A 21,093-nucleotide genomic window follows, 5' to 3' on the forward strand; every position below is an offset into this window, starting at 1 on the left:
CAATTGTTGGTTAGGCATGTGATGCCTATTAGCGCGTGAACTTCCAAGTGAGTGAATCGCCGCAACGGGGACTAGCTTTGCCGGCAAGCAAGTGAACCTCGGTGAAAAATCATTGTGTCATCTTGTCATTGGGATTTCATTGGTATTCATTATGATTGATTGATTGTCACTTGCCACGGTGGTATAAACATCACATCCCCTCTCTTGTATTTACATTTCCTAGTGTAGATAAGCTCTTTAGTGTAATTAGTTTTGAGAGCTAGCTTGTGTCTTGTCTAGTGGTTAGTGAGGCCCTTTAGTTAGTCTTTGAGAGCTCACTAACTTAGTAGTGGTGACCTAGCCTTTGTGCGCTTAGAGACTATAGCAACTAGAATTGTGGTAGGTGGCTTGCATTTTTAGTAGGCTAGCGCAAGAATTGCTTCGCCTCATATTTGTCTAACCAATTTGCTTAGTGTTGTTGTAGAATTTTTTATAGGCTATTCTACCCCCTCTAGCCATTAGGACCTTTCAGCCATCCAAATCGGTGGGAGCCATGATCCTAGAGCTCAGTGATCATGGCCACCAACTCTACAAGACAACCAGGTGATCAACGACCTGTGGGTGGCTACCAACACCTTTATGATGCCCCTAGGAAATCTAGAGACAATGATGAAGACCACGATGAAGACCACATCACGAAGGATAACTGGCGAACCATGACCGTGCCTATAGTGCCACCACTGGTCGGCATAGTTGCACCACATCACACCATACTACGACATGGGCACAAGACCATGATGACAACCATGCCTCGACATGCACCACAAGGCGACGTAGCTTGCAATCCAAGTTAGCTAGGTTCCTCCATTAGGCTCGTGACCCCTCGGTCGGGAGAACCTCCTTCTTTGTAATGCCCTGGCCTAGAATTTGATATAAGGGCAGCTAGGGCATCCTTCCCACTAGCTTGAATCTTACACATCTCCAACTCATTCACACCGTAGTAGGTCTCTTGAAGCTTCCGTTCAGGTAGTCCATCTCCTAGCTCTAGCTCTCCAATCTCTTCTACCATTCTTGCACCCCCCATTGTAAGAACTTCAGAGCATTCAAGCGAGGAACATGCACTCGATCATATCTAAGACTAGACATAGGGCTCTGGCCTAAACTAGTATAAATCCTTGTGTCTTTTGGATGCTAGTATCGTCTTCCTAGAGCAGCGCGGACAATTGTATAAATTTACTAGTCCGGTTTACAAAACACTAACAAGAGGACAAACATATATTATATTCATTATCATTCAATGAACCAACATTAAGTTATTACATTAGAGATGTCTTCTATCATTGTTTCACAAACAACATCATTCATACATATCAACTTTTCCTAGAAAAGAGGTCCGGCAAAATGTAATCCTTGATTCATAACTTCGGTGTTCTAGTTTTTGATCCTCTCGAACTTCAGATCATGTGCTTGTAACACCTCTGGTGTTTTGACCTAGCACTAAAAACTTGACATATCATCATATGCATTGCAAAGCATTCATGAAGTAGAAAATTTTGAATGCATTCACTAAATAAGCTTTATTTCATAATGTTGTTATTTTATGTGATGTGATTCAAAACCCTAAATAAAGATCATGACCATAAGGGTCAAATTTCATGTGATCATGTGAGGCCATGTGTCATTTGACTCAAATAACCCTAATGGGCCATGTTACTAGTCAAAAATCAAAGTTAAAGTAAAAAGGTAAACAAATCAAATTTGAATTCATATTCAAATCATAAAAGTCCTTTTTGCCCCTTTTGTCTAATTCAAAATCCATTTGGAATTTGGGGTTGTGACAAAAAGCAAAGTTGAAGATTATTTTATAAGGATCAACTTTGGTATTCAAAGTTTTTCAAGTTTACATATAAAATTTGGAGTAATTTTGAAATGATTCAAATGCTCAAATGCACCCCAAATTCAAATTTCAAAATGGAGGTAGAATTTGAAAATGTTCCTTGAAGCAAAGTTGTAGAGTTTGAAAAGTTGAGCAACTTTCATTTTTGGAGATTTTCAATCTTCTTTAGAAAAATTATGAGTAATTTGCAAAATGGACTCAGTGGCAAATCTGTAATTATTTCAAAAATCAGATAACCACAGGACGCCACCAGCCTCACCGCTGACGTCCTTTCTCCAGCCTTCTAGGCGCGCCTACGACCGCCCTTGGCTTCGTGCTGGCGTAGGGAGCACACTGCATGTCGAGTCCGCGCGCTCCTGGCCGAGCTATAAGACCCTAGACGACGCCTGTTCACTTTTCTTCCTCCCCTCTATTTTGCTCGACGCCGCCGTCTCGACTCCGGCGAGCTTCCCTCGACTCCTGGCCGAGGGTTTTCTGATTTTGAAATAGTGCTAATATTTGGAAATTTGTAGGAAAACAATCATAGCTCCAAAAATTCTGAAATTTTGTGTGCAGCCTCTGTACATGCTCTAGTATGGTTTAAAAATTTGAAACTTGAATTTTGAATAAATTTTTAATGTTCAAATATTCAGTCCATTGATTAATAAATATAATTTCCATGATTTTTGTAGGCCACTGTATAATTCCAAAAATTATGAAATTTGTTTTGGTACACTAATTTGTCATGAGGAAGCTTACATAAAATTTGAGGTCATTTGGAATAAGTTCATTTTTGGGCTTAATTCCAAATTAATTCAAAAATAAATATAAGCAAACCCTAAGTGTTTGATTAGTGTTTGATCTGGTTTTGGTCATGTTTTGTGACTAGTAGGGTTTCAAGATCCATTTAGTCAAGTTACATGTGTGGTTCTTGATGGTAGCATTACAAGTTGGTTTTGTTGGCTTGCAACTGTACCGTGAAAAATAGTCGTATTCGAAGTGTTGTTATATTTCATGTACCATGACTGCATCATGTTTACATTATCATCATGTTAAAGCATATGTTATCATTTTGTGTAGAATCCGAGAGTGAAACGATTCTAGATGAGCAAGTTCTAGAAGAATCCCCGGTTGTCACGGGATTCGATAATTATGGTACTAATCCAAAACCTGAGATCGTCAACGAAGGCAAGCCCCGGTTTATGCATTAAACCATTACCTTGTTTACTTTGAAAAGTTTATCACCTATGTTACTTATTGCATTAAGTTGATTAAGTTCAAATGTTACCTACTTGATGCATTGTCTACCTTGTTTATTGTTTACCATCCTTGAAGATGTTTTCTTTTAAAAAGCGTAGATTGCTTAGTATGCTTATGGTAGGCTTTCAAAGTAAAAGTTTCGATACAATCAAAGATGGCATATTGGTCAAAGAAAGAAAGAAGGTAGAATGAACTAGAGACTAGTCGGGTGACTTATCTTGAATGTTGGGTAATGTTGCCGACTATGTCGCTTAAAGGCCACTCATTGTGGATCTTCTGAATGAGACACTTTGTAGTACTGGTCACATACTCTGGTAAGCCTACTTCGGCTAATCCGATACTAAGACGTATGCCCACGCACTGGGAGTGGAGAGATGGCGGGAGTAGCGTGTACCCTCGTGGCTGGAATGTGGCCGGATTGAGGTGTGCTGTGCTCTCAGGTGGCGTGGAGACAGCTTAGTATAGGAGGATCCGGTAGCGAGGTTGATATATGCAAGATTAAGTTCTACATATATCATGTGATAAGGAATCCCTAGCTGGGACTTGAATCAATTCGAATTGTCGGTGCTCCGTAGATATGGAGACTCGATTCATTACAGAAGCAATGCAGGACTGGTGAATTACTAAAATATGAGAAAAGAATGGAATGAGAAGGAATGGAATATGGGAAATGTACACTTAGTTGAGATAATGAACAAAAAGGACTTAGGGGTAAAACATGAAAATAGGATGAAGAATAGTAAGCTTTTGGCAAAGAACTTTTGAATCTTGCTACATCCTTACCTTGCCCCAACCCCTGCATCTTTAAAAGTCTTACACCCCTTTACTGTCAGGGTTAGTCTTGTTGAGTACTTTTGTACTTAGGGTTTGTTAACCCTTGTTGCAGGTGAGTCGCATGCGCAGGCTTATTTTGGTCCCTGCTACATGTCTGTGTTTGAAGTCAATGACGATGAGGAGTGATGAATGGCCTTTGGACAAGGCACTAGTTTGTATGATAAATAAAGTTAATGTAATATTATCCCGCTACTATGGTTGTATGACACTTATGGTATTGTAAGTTTGAAAACAACTGGTTTGTAACCTATGTTACCTTAAGACTTCCGCTATCTTTACTCTGATGTATATATTAGAATAAATTGTTGTAATCTACAATGTCTGTGATTGGGATCCTATTTTAAAAGAGAATCGTGGATGATTCAGGGTTTCCCGAGGACACCCGACAGACCTGTTGAGTTGTTGGGAACTCGTGAACGCTATCCTGAGGTCTGTTAAGACAACGATAGGTGCATGTGGGCCCAATTCCTCAGGAGATTCTGCCACAGCTGGTATTAGAGCAGTTCCCATCTAAGATCATTGTAGGTTACTTTGGAAAACCTTCAAATTGATTTGGATCAAAGAAAGTAAACTTGATATTTTAAAGTTCAAATTTCTTTGTTCTTACCTTTGATCTAGACTCAATCCTATCTTATTTGAAAGTTCAGTGGTGGATAATATGATTAGGTTTGTCCCTATGTACTAAAAATCTAGTACTTTTGATTATATAAATCTTTTGTACCTAGATTCGTAAGATCGATTCATGCATCATGCTTGAACACCTTGCATAATAATTCCCCTTAAGAAGTGGTTGGGTAAGTAATGTCAATCCCATTCTTGCTAACCTCCATTATCCTCAAGCTATTCTTATAGTCCTACCTTAAATCCTATAGGCTATGGCTAAGACCAAGGTAACCACACGCAAGTCCACCGGACCTCATGGAGTTCCTCATCACCAGATGGCACCGTGAAACCACAAGCTTGGTGAAGGAAGTTCCAAGAACCTAGGAGAGGAAGGATATTCAAGCAACCCCTGCCAACATCGAGAACCTTACCAAGGAGCTCAACACTCTTCGTCGAGCTCATGCTAAAGATCAAGGGAAGCTGGCGGAAATGCAAAGGGGCATCACCATGACCATGGAGCTACAGAATGAAGCCTAGACACGAGAGGATGCGGCCAATGAACACGTCCATGAGTTGGAATTCTATGTAGAAGACCTAGAGATGGACAATGCCATTCTTCATGAAAATGTCCACCTACTGTACGCTCAACTTCATCCTCCTCAAGGGGATGGTGAAGTTACAGATGAAGAAATGATTGTAGATCTAGGAGAGGTCGAGAATGAAGAAGAGGAGGATCCTAAGGAGTTAGTGTACTTCTCAGATGAAGATGAGGTTTCATTCCGATATGGGCACAGGATGCTGATGACTGAGAGCCCAGAGTAGTAGTAGTAGTTCCTTTACTGCTTTCCTAGTAAACCAGGGTTGTCTTGTGGGACATAAGACATGTAAATTAAATAAGTAACCCATTGTAGCATGAAACCTTTTAAATGCTTTCAATAAAGAATAATGTAAGTAAACGTGTTTCTCTAATAGATGCCTCATCCTATCACCCGAACTGGTGCTAGTGGCTCGCATGACGATGATGAGTGCCCAAATCCTCCACCAATGCCTTCGACTATGGTAGATGCCATAGCCGCACTTGTCAATGCAATGACTAGAGAATGCTAGGTTGTTAAGGGAATTGGCATAGAACCAACAGGCACCATACCCTAATCGTGGCATGTTGTAATAATGGAAATGATGAGTCAACCTATGTTGATTTTACGGACACACATCCGCCTGTGTTCTCTAAGGCAGAAGAACCTTTAGAAGCAGACGATTGGCTTAGGACAATAGAGCAAAAGTTTGAGCTGATTCACTGTACCTGAGGTTCAGAAACCAGGGTTTGCGTCATAGCAACTCCGAGGAGCTGCTAGGTGCCTAGGTGGGCAAATTTGGTAGCAGTACTAGCCCACTGGCCTACCAAATCACCTGGAGGGAGTTTAAGGATGCCTTCAGGGCACACTATATTCCTAGACGGTGTGATGACCATGAAGTTAGAAGAGTTCTTGGCTCTTAAGCAAGGGGAGCACCCGATGATGCATTATGTTGGGCGCTTCAATCACCTATCGCAGTATGCTATAGAGTATGTGAATACTGACAGGAAGAAGAAGAATCATTTTCTTAGAGGCCTGAACACTAAACTTCAGACCATGATGGCAACTTGTGGTAACACAACTTATCATGAGACAATCAACATTGCTATCGCTTCGGAGGAGAATTACCGCCGACACAAGGAGGTGAAGAAAAAGAAAATATCTGCTTCTGGATCATCAAGTGGAAAGCGTCAGAAGATAGTCTACCATCCTCAGAATCATGGCCAGTGCGCCATTCCGCCCACAACAAGGCCAAGGCAGGCAGCAAATCTTTATTCGCCCTACAACTAATGCGCCTTATCCTCATCAAGCACCGCAGCAGCAAAATAATACAAATAATGCAAACCGTAATGATACTCCCCAGAATCACAATTATCCATGTTATAATTGTGGTAAGCCCGGACACTTTTTCCCGAGAATGTCCATATCCCAGGAAGAACAATCCTGATGCACCCTAAGGTCCCCTGTTACTCAAGCTCAGAATCAGTACAAGGGTAATGCTCAGAATAGTTAGAAGGGTCAGGCTAAAAAGAAAACTAGGAAGGGTCTTCTATACTCAGGTGGAATCTATTCCAGAAGGAGAACCAGTAATGATGGGATATGTTTCCCATTGCTAGGCATCCTACAATTACCTTATTTGATTCTGGTGCATCCCATACATTCATCAATCATACATTTGTTGTGAAGGCATGGGATAACTATTGGGGAAATAAAAGAACCATATCATATACAGTCGCCTGGGGGACGAATTTGTACAAGGGAGGTAGTTCAAGCATGTACCTATTGTTTTGGGAGGTTATGAGTTCCCTACCAATATGCTGATATTAAAGGATCAAGATATAGATGTGATCCTTGATATGAACTGGTTAACCCAACACATGGGCTATCATAGATGTCCTGCGTAGAACCATAAGGGTAAATGCACCTGGCAGCAAAACCCAACTTCTCATCCAACTTCCCTTTCCTAAGAGTATAGTGGAAATAGTCTGTGCAACTATTGTTGAAGAAGCCGAAGAAAATTTCAGTGGTATGTGAGTTTATGGATGTCTTTCCCTGATGATCTAGCCTAGTCTGCCACCAGACCGAGATGTAGAGTTCAGAACTTGATCTGAAACCAGGAACAGCACCTAGTGTCCAGAAGAGCATATAGGATGCCACCCAAAGAACTAGCAGAATTAAAATGCAACTACAAGAGTTGTTAGACAAGGGTTTCATTCAACCTAGTTCATCACCTTGGGGATGCCCTACTATCTTCGTGAAGAAGAAGGACCAAACCTTAAGGTTATGTGTTGCCTATCAGCCGTTAAATGAAGTCACCATAAAGAACAAATACCCCTTACCCCAAATTGATTTGCTTTTTGATCAACTTGTGGGAGCTAAGGTGTTCTCGAAGATAGACTTGAGATCAGGCTATCACCAGATTAAGATCAGACGAGAAGATGTGCCGAAAACAGCGTTTACTACCCGATATGGTCTATATGAGTACCTAGTCATGTCTTTTGGGCTGACCAATGCCCATGCTCATTTCATGTACCTGATGAACTCAGTTTTCATGCCTGAGTTGGATAAGTTTGTCATGGTGTTCATTGATGACATTCTTATCTATTCTAAGAGCAAAGAGGAACATGCAGAACATCTCCGCATTGTTCTACAAAGATTAAGAGATCACCAACTATATGCCAAATTTAGTAAATGTGCATTTTGGTTGGAGGAAGTACAATTTCTGGGTCACGTGTTATCTGCTGAAGGTATAGCTATAGATCCGAGCAAGGTAGAAGAAGTCCTTAACTGGAAAGCACCTACAACTGTTCATCAAGTTCGTAGTTTTCTGGGGTTGGCAGGGTATTATCATCAGTTCATCCCTGACTTCTCTAGAATTGCGAAGCCAATTACTGGACTGTTGAAAAATCAAACTAAGTTTGTATGGTCAGCAGAATGTGAGGAGGCCTTTCAAACATTGAAGAAGTTGCTGAGAACTACACCAGTTTTAGCACAACCGGATATCGAGAGGCCATTTGATATCTATTGTGATGCATCTGGAATTGGTATTGGCTGTATTCTGATGCAAGAAGGTAGAGTCATAGCATATGCTTCCAGACAACTCAAGAAGCATGAAGAACATTATCCTACCCATGATCTTGAATTAGCCGTTGTTGTTCATGCACTCAAGATTTGGCGACATTATTTATGGGGTAATATCTGTCATATCTATACGGATCACAAAAGTTTGAAGTACATCTTCACTCAGTCAGAGTTGAATATGAGGCAAAGAAGATGGTTAGAACTTATCAAAGATTATGACTTAGAAGTGCATTATCATCCGGGTAAGGCTAATGTGGTTGCCGATGCCTTGAGTCGCAAGAGTCATTGTCATTGTCTGATTATAGAACCTATGCAACAGACATTGTGTCAAGAGATGGAGCATCTGAATTTACAAATCATAGAACAAGGTTCCCTGTCCAATATTGCAGTAGAGATGGAGCATCTGAATTTACAAATCATAGAACAAGGTTCCCTGTCCAATATTGCAGTTGAGTCCACTATCAAAGATCAGATCATTGATGCTCAATGAAAAAGTAAGGGCATAGCCCATATCAAGGATAAAGTCAGATCTGGAAGACCAACATGTTTCAAGATTGATGAATCAGATGTCGTATGGTTCAAGGATAGATTGGTAGTACCTAAGAATCTAGAGCTATGAAAGCAGATTCTTGATGAAGCTCATTCTACAAGATACTCCATTCATCCAGGTAGCAACAAAATGTATCATGATCTAAGAAAGAGATATTGGTGGACCAAAATGAAAATAGAAATAGCTCAATATGTAGCCAAGTGTGATATTTGTCAGAGAGTCAAAGCAGGTTCATATAAAGACTACAGGTCCATTACATTCATTACCAGTTCCATCTTGGAAGTGGGAAGATATTTGTATGGACTTCATCAGTGGGATTGCCTAGGACATCTACAGGCTACAATTCAATATGGGTTATTGTTGATCGCCTAACCAAGATAGCTCACTTCCTACCAGTCAGAGATAAATATCGAGCGGAACAATATGCAAAGCTTTATCTTGATAGAATCTTCAGTCTGCATGGGGCACCCAAGACCATTGTCTCTGACAGAGGGTCATTATTCATATCCAAGTTTTGGAAAAGTCTACACTGAGTCTTTGGGAACTAAACTTATCCGTAGTTCTGCTTATCATCCACAAATAGATGGACAGACTGAAAGGGTAAATCAAATTCTTGAAGATATGTTAAGAGCATGTGTCCTTTCCTATGGTGCTAAATGGGATGAATGCCTTCCCTTAGCTGAATTCTCATATAACAATAGCCATCAAGAGAGCATTAAAATGGCATCATTCGAAGCACTGTATGGTCGTAGATGCCAGGCACCTTTAAATTGGTCAGAAGCTAGAGAACGTTGGTTCTTTGGACCGGATATGGTCAAGGAAGCTGAAGAGAAAGTTAAACTCATACAAGCTAATATGAAGGTAGCTCAATCCCGATAGAAAAGCTATGCTGATAAGAGGAGACGACCTGCTAGAATTCAAAGTGGGAGATCATGTCTACCTCAAGGTATGCATCGATGAAGGGAGTTCATCAGTTTTGGGATTCAGGGAAAGTTGGTGCCCAGTTATGTAGGTCGTTTTCAAATCCAACAACGATGTGGACCAGTGGCCTATCGCTGTCAAGCTACCAGATCACATGTCAGCTGTGCATGATATCTTCCATGTATCTCAGTTAAAGAAGTGTCTTCAAGTACCTGACCAAGTGATCGACTTTGGTGATGTAGAACTAGAACCTACTTGACTTATGCCAAGTACCCCATTAGAGTCTTAGATCAGAAAGATTGAGTCACTCGAAGACGTACAATCAAGTTCTACAAAGTACAATGGAATCAACACACTGAAGATGAAGCTACTTGGGAGTCCGAGGATTACATTAGAAGATAACTTTCCTGACTTCTTCGCTTCTATCTAGTTGCAATACCTTGTCTATATTGTAACTTGTCTCATTTATCATTAGAATGAAGAACCCCCTCACTAGCCTTTTGAATAAAGTTATGATGTGTTAGCTTGACACATTTCCTTTTCCATTACTTAGCCTTAGGTTTTAAATCTTGGGACGAGATTTCTTTAAGGGGGAAGGGTTGTAACACCTCTGGTGTTTTGACCTAGCACTAAAAACTTGACATGTCCTAATATGCATTGCAAAGCATTCATGAAGTAGAAAATTTTGTAATGCATTCACTAAATAAGCTTTATTTCATAATGTTGTTATTTTATGTGATGTGATTCAAAACCCTAAATAAAGATCATGACCACAAGGGTCAAATTTCATGTGATCATGTGAGGCCATGTGTCATTTGACTCAAATAACCCTAATGGGCCTATGTTACTGGTCAAAAATCAAAGTTAAAGTAAAAAGGTAACAAATCAAATTTGAATTCATATTCAAATCATAAAAGTCCTTTTTGCCCCTTTTGTCTAATTCAAAATCCATTTGGAATTTGGGGTTGTGACAAAAAGCAAAGTTGAAGATTATTTTATAAGGATCAACTTTGGTATTCAAAGTTTTTCAAGTTTACATATAAAATTTGGAGTAATTTTGAAATGATTCAAATGCTCAAATGCACCCCAAATTCAAATTTCAAAATGGAGGCATAATTTGAAAATGTTCCTTGAAGCAAAGTTGTAGAGTTTGAAAAGTTGAGCAACTTTCATTTTTGGAGATTTTCAACTTCTTTAGAAAAATTGTGAGTAATTTGCAAAATGGACTCAGTGGCAAATCTGTAATTATTTCAAAAATCAGATAACCACAGGACGCCACCGCCTCACCACCGGCGTCCTTTCTCCGGCCTTCCAGGCACACCTACGACTGCCCTTGGCTTCGTGCTGGCGTAGGGAGAACACTGCGTGTCGAGTCCGCGCGCTCCTGGCCGAGCTATAAGACCCAGACGACGCCGTTCACTTTTCTTCCTCCCCTCTGTTTTCCCGACGCTGCCGTCTCCACTCCAGTGAGCTTCCCTCGCCTCCTCAGCACAAGATAGCCTAGGAAAAGCTGTGTTCTAGTTTCGCCCACTCTTTGCGCATCCGACCGAGTTGTTGCTGTCGCTTGATTTTGCCGAGAGCTCGTTTTCCACGTTCATCTTCCTCGCGGCCGGCGACCTCAACGGAAACTTCGATTCACCGTGGCCAGCCTCATCTGGGGAGCCGTTGCCCTTGCTTGTTGACTCTCTGGCTTCATCTCGATGTTGTAGTGCTCATTCAACTCTTGCTTGCTCGTTTTGCCCACTGCAGTCACCGGAACACTGTCGTCGACAAGGTCCGCTCTACCGTGATCCCGGTCACCGTCGAAACGCGTCACCTTAGCTTCTCCGGTCTCGCTTGTTGCTTCAACACGATCGGGGTGAGCCACTGATGCTTCCTGAACTCTCTGTTTCACCATTACTAGCCTTATTTTGCCAGCGTGATGCTGCTGTGTCACCGCGTCCGCCATGGCCGGTGTCAGCCTTGTTCCATGTCGTAATCAACCTCCAAAGTACCACTGATCGATGCGCCTAGCTCTTGTGAATATATTAGTGCTTTAGCCGTCGCTGTTGGGCTCACCGACGGTGAGTTAGCGCCAGTCAGTGCCATCAAAGCCACGGTCAATGCCCGAGGTTGGGGATGACAGGTGGGGGCCGGCTGTCAGTGAGAGCAAGAGAGAGAATAGTGAGTTTTGTTATTTTTTGATTTTGAATAGTGCTAAATCTTGGGAAATTTGTAGGAAAATAATCATAGCTCCAAAAATTCTAAAATTTTGTGTGCAGCCTCTGTACATGCTCTAGTATGGTTTAAAAATTTGAAACTTGAAATTTGAATAAATTTTTAATGTTCAAATATTCAGTCCATTAATTAATAAATGCAATTTCCATGATTTTTGTAGGCCACTGTATAATTCCAAAAATTATGAAATTTGTTTTGGTACACTAATTTGTCATGAGGAAGATTACATAAAAGTTTGAGGTCATTTGGAACAAGTTCATTTTTGGGCTTAATTCCAAATTAATTCAAAAATAAATATAAGCATACCCTAAGTGTTTGATTAGTGTTGGATCTGGTTTTGGTCATGTTTTGTGACTAGTAGGGTTTCAAGATCCATTTGGTCAAGTTACATGTGTGGTTCTTGACGGTAGCATTGCAAGTTGGTTTTGTTGGCTTGCAACTGTACCGTGAAAAACAGTCGTATTCGAAGTGTTGTTATATTTCATGTACCATGACAGCATCATGTTTACATTATCATCATGTTAAAGCATATGTTATCATTTCAGTGTAGAATCTGAGAGTGAAATGATTCTAGTTGAGCAAGTTCTGGAAGAATCCCCGGTTGTCACGGGATTCGATAATTATGGTACTGATCTGGAACCTAAGATCGTCAACGAAGGCAAGCCCCGATTTATGCATTAAACCATTACCTTGTTTACTTTGAAAAGTTTATCACCTATGTTACTTATTGCATTAAGTTGATTAAGTTCAAATGTTACCTACTTGATGCATTGTCTACCTTGTTTATTGTTTACCATCCTTGAAGATGTTTTCTTTTAAAAAGCGTAGATTGCTTAGTATGCTTTATGGTAGGCTTTCAAAGTAAAAGTTTTGATACAATCAAAGATGGCATACTGGCCAAAGAAAGAAAGAAGGTAGAATGAACTAGAGACTAGTCGGGTGACTTATCTTGAATGTTGGGTAATGTTGCCGACTATGTCGCTTAAAGGCCACTCATTGTGGATCTTCTGAACGAGACACTTTGTAGTACTGGTCACATACTCTGGTAAGCCTACTTTGGCTAATCCGATACTAAGACGTATGCCCATGTACTAGGAGTGGAGAGATGGTGGGAGTAGCGTGTACCCTCATGGCTAGAATGTGGTCGGATTTGAGGTGTGTTGTTCTCTCGGGTGGCGTGGAGATGGCTTAGTATAGGAGGATCCTGGTAGCGAGGTTGATATATGCAAGATTAAGTTCTTACATATGTCGTGTGATAAGGAATCCCTAGCTAGGACTTGAATCAATTCGAATTGCTGGTGCTCCGCGGATATGGAGACTCGATTCATTACAGAAGCAATGCAGGACTGGTGAATTACTAAAATATGAGAAAGGAATGGAATGAGAAGGAATGGAATATGGGAAATGTACACTTAGTTGAGATAATGAACAAAAAGGACTTAGGGGTAAAACAGTGAAAATAGGATGAAGAATAGTATGCTTTTGGCAAAGAACTTTTGAATCTTGCTACATCCCTTACCTTGCCCCAACCCCTGCATCTTTAAAAGTCTTACACCCCTTTACGTCAGGGTTAGTCTTATTGAGTACTTTTGTACTCAGGGTTTGTTAACCCTTGTTGCAGGTGAGTCACATGCGTAGGCTTGTTTTGGTCCCTGCTGCATGTCTGTGTTTGAAGTTAATGATGATGAGGAGTGATGAATGGCCTTTTGGACAAGGCACTAGTTTGTATGATAAATAAAGTTAATGTAATATTATCCCACTACTATGGTTGTATGACACTTATGGTATTGTAAGTTTGAAAACAACTGGTTTGTAACCTATGTTACCTTAAGACTTCCGCTATCTTTACTCTAATGTATATATTTGAATAAACTATTGTAATCTGCAATGTCTATGATTGGGATCCTTTTTGAGAAGAGAATCGTGGATGATTCGGGTTTCCCAAGGACACCCGACAGACCTGTTGAGTTGTTGGGAACTCGTGAATGCTATCCGAGGTCTGTTAAGACAACTATAGGTGCATGTGGGCCCAATTCCTCAGGAGCTTCTGCCATAGTGCTAACTCAATTTCCTTGTTGAAGAATGTATTCCTTTCATGTGTGCTCCTTGTGACAAACTTACATATGTCCGCTATTGTTTGATTGAATTTTTTTGTCAACCTTCTCCTTTCGCCACCATCCTTGTGCTTTCTTGAGCTGCCGCCAGCTTTGGCTGAATCTGCTGCACGTCCTTAGGTACTTGCAAACATAGAAGCCACATAATACTGAGCCATAGGGTTGTTTGGCGCACTGCATGATATATAATACACAATCATTAGAGCATATATAATACACAATCAGTATGAGTAGGAGTTGTTGTAGTAGAAGTAGGAGTAGACGGAGTAGTAGTAGTAGTAGTAGTAGTAGTAGAAATAGTCAGAGTAGGAGTAGGAGTAGTAGTAGGAGTAGGAGTAGTAGTAGTAGTAGTAGTAGTAGTAGTAGTAGTAGTAGTAGAATAGTCAGAGTAGGAGTAGGAGTAGTAGGAGTAGTAGTAGTAGTAGTAGTAGTAGTAGTAGTAGTAGTAGTAGTAGTAGTTGTTGTTGTTATTGTTGTTTACACCAAAATTTGGAAGAAGAATTGTAGGGATTTGGAAGCTCCCAAGATCATGTCATCAAGAAATCCATTGCGTAAAGGTCGGTATCAGCTGATTAGAATGTAACACTCGAATTGGCTTTCTTCAGATAGCGCCAGCAGATAACGACAAAAGCTATGATCGGCGCCGAGAAAAACATGTTGGACTCTACAAAAAGAGAAAGATTAGGGTCCAAGTTATCTTAAATTAGGAATATTTTCTCTTAGGCCGAAATTGTGGTGAGTCATGCTTAAGTAGGATTCATGCGTAGGTTCCAGGTATAAATATTGGACCCGGCTATTGTAAAGGACACACAATCAATCAGATACAAGTTACTTACTTTTTTTTGGCTTTGGACACCCCTTAGGAGTAGGAGTAGAGTAGATCTTGGTGAGTTCTTCTGCGAGCAGGGCTGCATCAGTTCAACCGACCTCTGGCTTGTCTGTAAGTACTGTCATGGCTTATACTTCTATTCGTATGGCTGTATCGATCCAGGTCGACCTCCACTGCGACTCTGGTATAAGCTAGTTATTGACTCTTGTTTAGTTTAAGTACGGCTGCATCGATTCGATCGACCTCCACTGCTCGAACTAGATTAAGGTCAAGTTATCATCTCTGTCTAAGGGTGGCGACCTTTCGAATAGATTCATTAAGTTACCAATATTGCTTATTACTTCCATTATTTATTTAATTACAGCAATATCACTTCGCTCGATTGGGATTGATCTAGATCGGCCATATATCATGTTTAACCCATCGTTTGTTAATCCAAACTGATCTAATTTACACTTTAAATGATGAGTTATGTTTTATCAGCTATTTTATATCAATCTTGATCATGCATAGTATGCGGTTAAGGCAGTGTCTAGTCTTGAATAGATCTATTGGCTAACGAAAACTGTTCCATGGCCCATTATCACTTGCCTGTGTGATTCTGCCTCACACCCCACTGTTAGCACCATGGAGTGGGGATCATTATTTGGTAGATCTGTTCCTGATAGGGCATGACCTTAACTGTGCGCTATGCCTAGATCGACTGTTTTAGTCGATATCGAGTGCTTTCACATATGCAGTTCGTGTCACTGAGACCGTTGAAGTAAAGATAGGTTGAAAGATGTGTTAGCCCCATGATCTTATTATTGTATTATGGCCTAGTATGATTTTGCCTCATGCCCCACTGATATTAGTAATAAGTTAGGGTCGTCGAATCTATTGTTGTTTCTATGGCCTTCATGATTCTACCTTATGCCCCACTGGTCATAATGATAGATGAGATCTAATATGTTCATTAGATTTATCTCTATTAAATGGTTGAAATATGATGAACTTGCTTCTTTTATATAAAAAGGGATTCGGTTACTCGCAGTCATTGGCTTAGCATAAACTGATTATTGTTGACATCCTATTGCCATTAACTAATATTTGTCTAAATAACAACATTCATCCTGAATGATAACCAATTTTCCTTCCACAACCCTATGAGCTCTAATTGATTTATTCTTATGAGTATGCTAGAATCAACTATTTAGTCGATCTCCTTCCACATTGGCTCTTAGAGCCACACATTCGGGACTGTCTGGCAACACTGGCATGTTCCGCCTTAAATTACTGATTAGCTTTCTCTCCTTATCAATTGCAGCGTCAAATTGACTGGCATGTATTGGAGAGGAGTATGTAGGATCGACCATCTCTAGTGTTGAAGCCAGACAGATCTACAACTCCATCGAGCAGACCCTTTTGGCTTGCTTGTGCGCCCTTGACATGGGATGAAATTTTATGCGGACACACATTCTGGCATGCCCGGTGGGACACCAAAATCGTCATGGCAGGTTTACAACAATGACATCCTTATAGTACATTACAAAGACCTACCTGATGGAGATAAAGGTGTCATTAGCAAAGCTATAAAAGAATTTCAGAACAAGTGTTTGTTGTCCTACACCAAAACACGTGACAATACAATTGTTTAGAAATATCCACTACTGAGAGTTCTATTGCATGGGCAGACATATGCAGATGAAGCTAAAGACAGCTGTTTCTTCACAGAAGCTATAAACAAATCTGTTCAGTGATGCCATATCAAGCCTTAATGAAGCTTTCTTGGACACATTCCACAACACCATAAAAGAGGTGTTTCATAGGTTTCTAGCTGATCAGATCAGGGTCGGCTTATTACAACATTCCACATCTATTGACTCAAGGAACTAATCAAACTAGTACTAGCCATCAAGAAGCTGCACTAGCTGGTAATGATGATGTCCAGGCAGTTTAGAGTTCATTTGAGCAAGCTCAAGGTACTACTACAAATCAAATATAGTATAATCCTGAATTCATCGGTGCAGCATGTGCAATAGCCGGTGGGGCAAGGTCAGAACCATGTGATTAATTTTGGCACATCAGGCCACATATCATCATCGGCTCAAAAAATAGTGCCATCAATTCAAATGATCCGTAGAGATATAGATCCTAACGTCTAAAACTAGAGACTTCAAGCAGCAAACCAGCAAAGGACCCAACAGATAGAGATTCCACAAGGGTATCATTATGGCACACATTATAACACCCTTCACATGATTTTGAATCTAGGGTATCAAGGCACATAGGATTTCAATCCACAGATGGGTCAGCAAGTGCAGAGAAATCCAAATTCACATACTGACTGAGTTAGTTGCTAAAGGTGACCAAGATGATGAAGAATCAGTTCGGTCTGAAGCCAAAAGGACTGACCTTCTCGTACAAATGCCCATATCCAGAATGGTATGATTTGGTCGCTCTTCCTACAAATTATAGGCTCCCAGAGTTTGCTAAGTTCATTGGCCAAGATAGCACAAGCACAATAGAACATGTCAGTCGATATCTTACATAGTTGGTCGAAGCATCCAGTTGAAGAAGCCCATCGAGTTCATTTCTTCTCCTTGTCCCTATCAGGGCCAGCCTTCACTTGGTTTTCATCACTACTAGTCAACTCCATTGCCAATTGGGCTAACCTAGAGAAGAAATTTCATACATATTTTTATACTGGGATTGGAGAAAAAAGAGATTACCGATTTAACAACTATAAGGCATAAAACTAACTGAATTGGGCACTGAGTTTCTCCAGAGGTTCCGAGAGACTAGGAATTTGTGCTTCTCATTAAATTTGGCTGATGATCAGCTAGCTACTTTGGCCATTCAAGGAATGCTGCCAACATGGAAAGAAAAACTGTTGGGACAAGAATTTGACAACTTGGGTCAATTGGCTCAACGAGTGGCAGCACTCAATAGCCAATTCCGGAGTATGCTTAGAGATACCCGATTCTAGAAGAGTACCATAGTGGCCGAAGCTTACAATCCATATTTAGTCGATGATAGCTATGAAGATGAAGAAGAAGAGGTTGCCACAACTGAATGGAATTGGGGCAAAAAGATAGTAATGGTACCAAATCCTTGGGGAAGAGGAGTCAAGGAGAGCTATGACTTTGATGTCACAAAATTAGATAAGCTCTTTGATTTCTTGCTTGAGAAGGGACAGATCAATCTGCAAGATAATCATGTTATGTTGCCCCCTGATCAGTTGAAGAATAAGTCCTGTACAAGTTCCATAACACTACTTCTCATTCCACTAATGAATGCAGAATTTCTGGCAGCATATACAGAGGGCTATTCAATAAGGAAGACACAAATTTGATACACCTCGGAAAATGAAAGTTGATGATAATCCTTTCCCAGGAGATCAAAACATGGTCGATGCTAGGCTACTCAAAGGAAAGACTAAGGTCCTGACATTCAACCAAATCAAGAGAAGCTAGAACAGTCGATCCTGAGATGCAAATATCGGCTGACGAATACAGAGAAATTAGAAGACGTCAGTGACAAGCAAAAGAGCCGATATGAGCAGGAAGAAACGTCAAAAGATGGGGTGATAAAGCCACGGGTTACATCTTGAATTCTGTTGAATAAATGGCTAGTGGCAGAAGGAAAAGGATAATCAGTGTTGGTTAGAAGAGCAAGAATACCAGTGTCAATAGAAAAAAAGAGAGGAACAACTATCCAGAGTGCAGCGATCAGTATTGGGAGTTTAGGCAATCTCAAACCAACCATCGGTCTATCCATGCTCAAGATGCGTATCATCATAGTAACATGGATCAACGCTTAAAAAATGGAAGTGTTCATAATTGGCTTGGAAAAAGAGTTGTTGATCAAGACTAGGATGATTATAAAGAAGGCAACAAGAAGAGAATATGTTTGGCAGGAAGGCCAATGGTGTCTAGGAGGTTTGACAAGAAGCCAGAAGAGAAGGGTGCAACATCTAAGGAATAGAGAGTTGGAATGTGGCAGAACCTCCTAAGGAATTAGGGCCCACAGTGCACCTATCGTTGTCTTAACAGACCTCGGATAGCGTACATGAGTTCCCAACAACTCAACAGGTCTATCGGGTGTCCTCGGGAAACCCGAATCATCCACGATTCTCTTTTCAAATAGGATCCTAATCATAGTCATTGCAGATTACAACAATTTTATTCAAACATATATACCAGAGTAAAAGATAGCGGAAGTCTTAAGATAACATAGTTACAAACCAGTTGTTTTCAAACTTACAATACCATAAGTGTCATACAACTATAGTAGCGGGATAATATTACATTAACTTTATTTATCATACAAACTAGTGCCTTGTCCAAAGGCCATTCATTACTCCTCATTGTTGTTGACTTCAAACACCGACATGCAGCAGGGACCAAAACAAGCCTGTGCATGCGACTCACCTGCAACAAGGGTTAACAAACCCTGAGTACAAAAGTACTCAACAAGACTAACCCGACGTAACGGGTGTAAGACTTTAGGGATGCAGGGGTTGGGACAAGGTAAGGATGTAGCAAAATTCAAAGTCCTTTGCCAAAAGCTTACTATATTTATCCTATTCTCAAATTTTACCCCTAAGTCCTTTTAGTTCATTATCTCAACTAAATATACATTTCCCATATTCCATTCCTTCTCATTCCATTCTTTTTCTCATATTTTAGTAATTCACCAGTCCTGCATTGCTTCTGTAATGAATCGAGTCACCATATCCGCGAAGCACCAGCAATTTGAATTGATTCAAGTCCTAGCTAGGGATTCCTTATCACACGACATATGTAGAACTTAATCTTACATATATCAACCTCGCTACCGGATCCTCCTATACTAAGCCGTCTCCACGCCACCCGAGAGCACAGCACACCTCAAATCCGGCCACATTCCAGCCACGAGGGTACACGCTACTCCCGCCATCACTCCACTCCCAGTGCGTGGGCATTTGTCTTAGTATCGGATTAGCCAAAGTAGGCTTACTGGAGTATGTGACTAGTACTACAAAGTGTCTCGTTCAGAAGATCCACAATGAGTGGCCTTTAAGCGACATAGTCGGCAACATTACCCAACATTCTAGATAAGTCACCCGATTAGTCTCTAGTTCATTCTACATTCTTTCTTTCTTTGGCCAGTATGCCATCTTTGATTGTATCGAAACTTTTACTTTGAAAGCCTACCATAAAGCATACTAAGCAATCTACTGCCTTTGTAAATGAAAACATCTTCAAGGATGGTAAACAATTAACAAGGTAGGTAATGCATCAAGTAGGTAACATTTGAATTAATCAACTTAATGCAATAAGTAACATAGGTGATAAACTTTTCAAAGTAACAAGGTAAGGGTTTAATGCATAAACTGGGGCTTGCCTTCATTGATGATCTCAGGTTCCGGATCAGTACCATGATTATCGAATCTCGTGACAATCGAGGGACTCTTCCAGAACTTGTTCAACTAGAATCGTTTCACTCTCGGTTTCTACACGAAATAATAGCATATGCTTCAACATGATGATAATGTAAACATGATGCTTTCATGGTGCATGAAATATAACAACACCTTGAATACAACTTTCCTCCATGGTATAGTTACAAGCCAAACTAAGCCAAACCATATTCGTAACGGATGTGACCATGCCAGCACCAACCACTTTGGCGAGCTCTCCGACCACTTTGGCGAGCTCTCCGACTACTTCAGTGAACTTTCCGACCACTACGGTGAACTCTCCGACCACTATGGTGAACTTTCCGACCACTATGGTGAACTTTCCAACCACTACGGTGAATTCTCCGACCACTATGGTGAACTCTCCGACCACTATGGTGAACTTTCTGACCACTACAGTGAACTCTCCGACCACTATGGTGAACTCTCCGACCACTATGGTGAACTTTCCGACCACTATGGTGAACTCTCCGACCACTATGGTGAACTTTCTGACCATTATGGTGAACTTTCTGACCACACTGATCTTGAACCCTACTAGTCACAAAACATGACCGAAATAAGACCAAACACTAATCAAACACTTAGGGTTTGCTTTTATTTATTTTTAAATTAATTTGGAAATAAGCCCAAAAATAACTTGTTCCAAAAGACTTCAAAATTTTATGTAAGCTTCCTCATATCAAATTAGTGTACCAAAACAAATTTCATAATTTTTGGAATTATAAAGTGTCCTACAAAAATCATGGAAATTGCATTTATTAATTAATGGACTGAATATTTGAACATTTAAAATATATTCAAATTTCAA

The 21,093-nt window shown here is 40.5% G+C and overlaps 1 protein-coding gene across 1 annotated transcript in view; it reads left to right on the forward strand.

The window, feature by feature from the left end:
- The window catches only part of LOC136491682 (SWI5-dependent HO expression protein 3-like), a 37,126-nt gene extending 16,303 nt beyond the window's left edge, over nucleotides 1-20,823 (forward strand). Inside the window, exon 3 of the mRNA XM_066487949.1 lies at nucleotides 20,478-20,823. Within this exon, the coding sequence (XP_066344046.1) occupies nucleotides 20,478-20,823 (346 nt within the window). The remainder of the gene's footprint in view (nucleotides 1-20,477) is intronic.
- The last annotated feature ends 270 nt before the right edge of the window (nucleotides 20,824-21,093 follow it).

Source organism: Miscanthus floridulus, chromosome 11, assembly GCF_019320115.1.
Source record: "Miscanthus floridulus cultivar M001 chromosome 11, ASM1932011v1, whole genome shotgun sequence".
NCBI classification, from domain to species: domain Eukaryota; kingdom Viridiplantae; phylum Streptophyta; class Magnoliopsida; order Poales; family Poaceae; genus Miscanthus; species Miscanthus floridulus.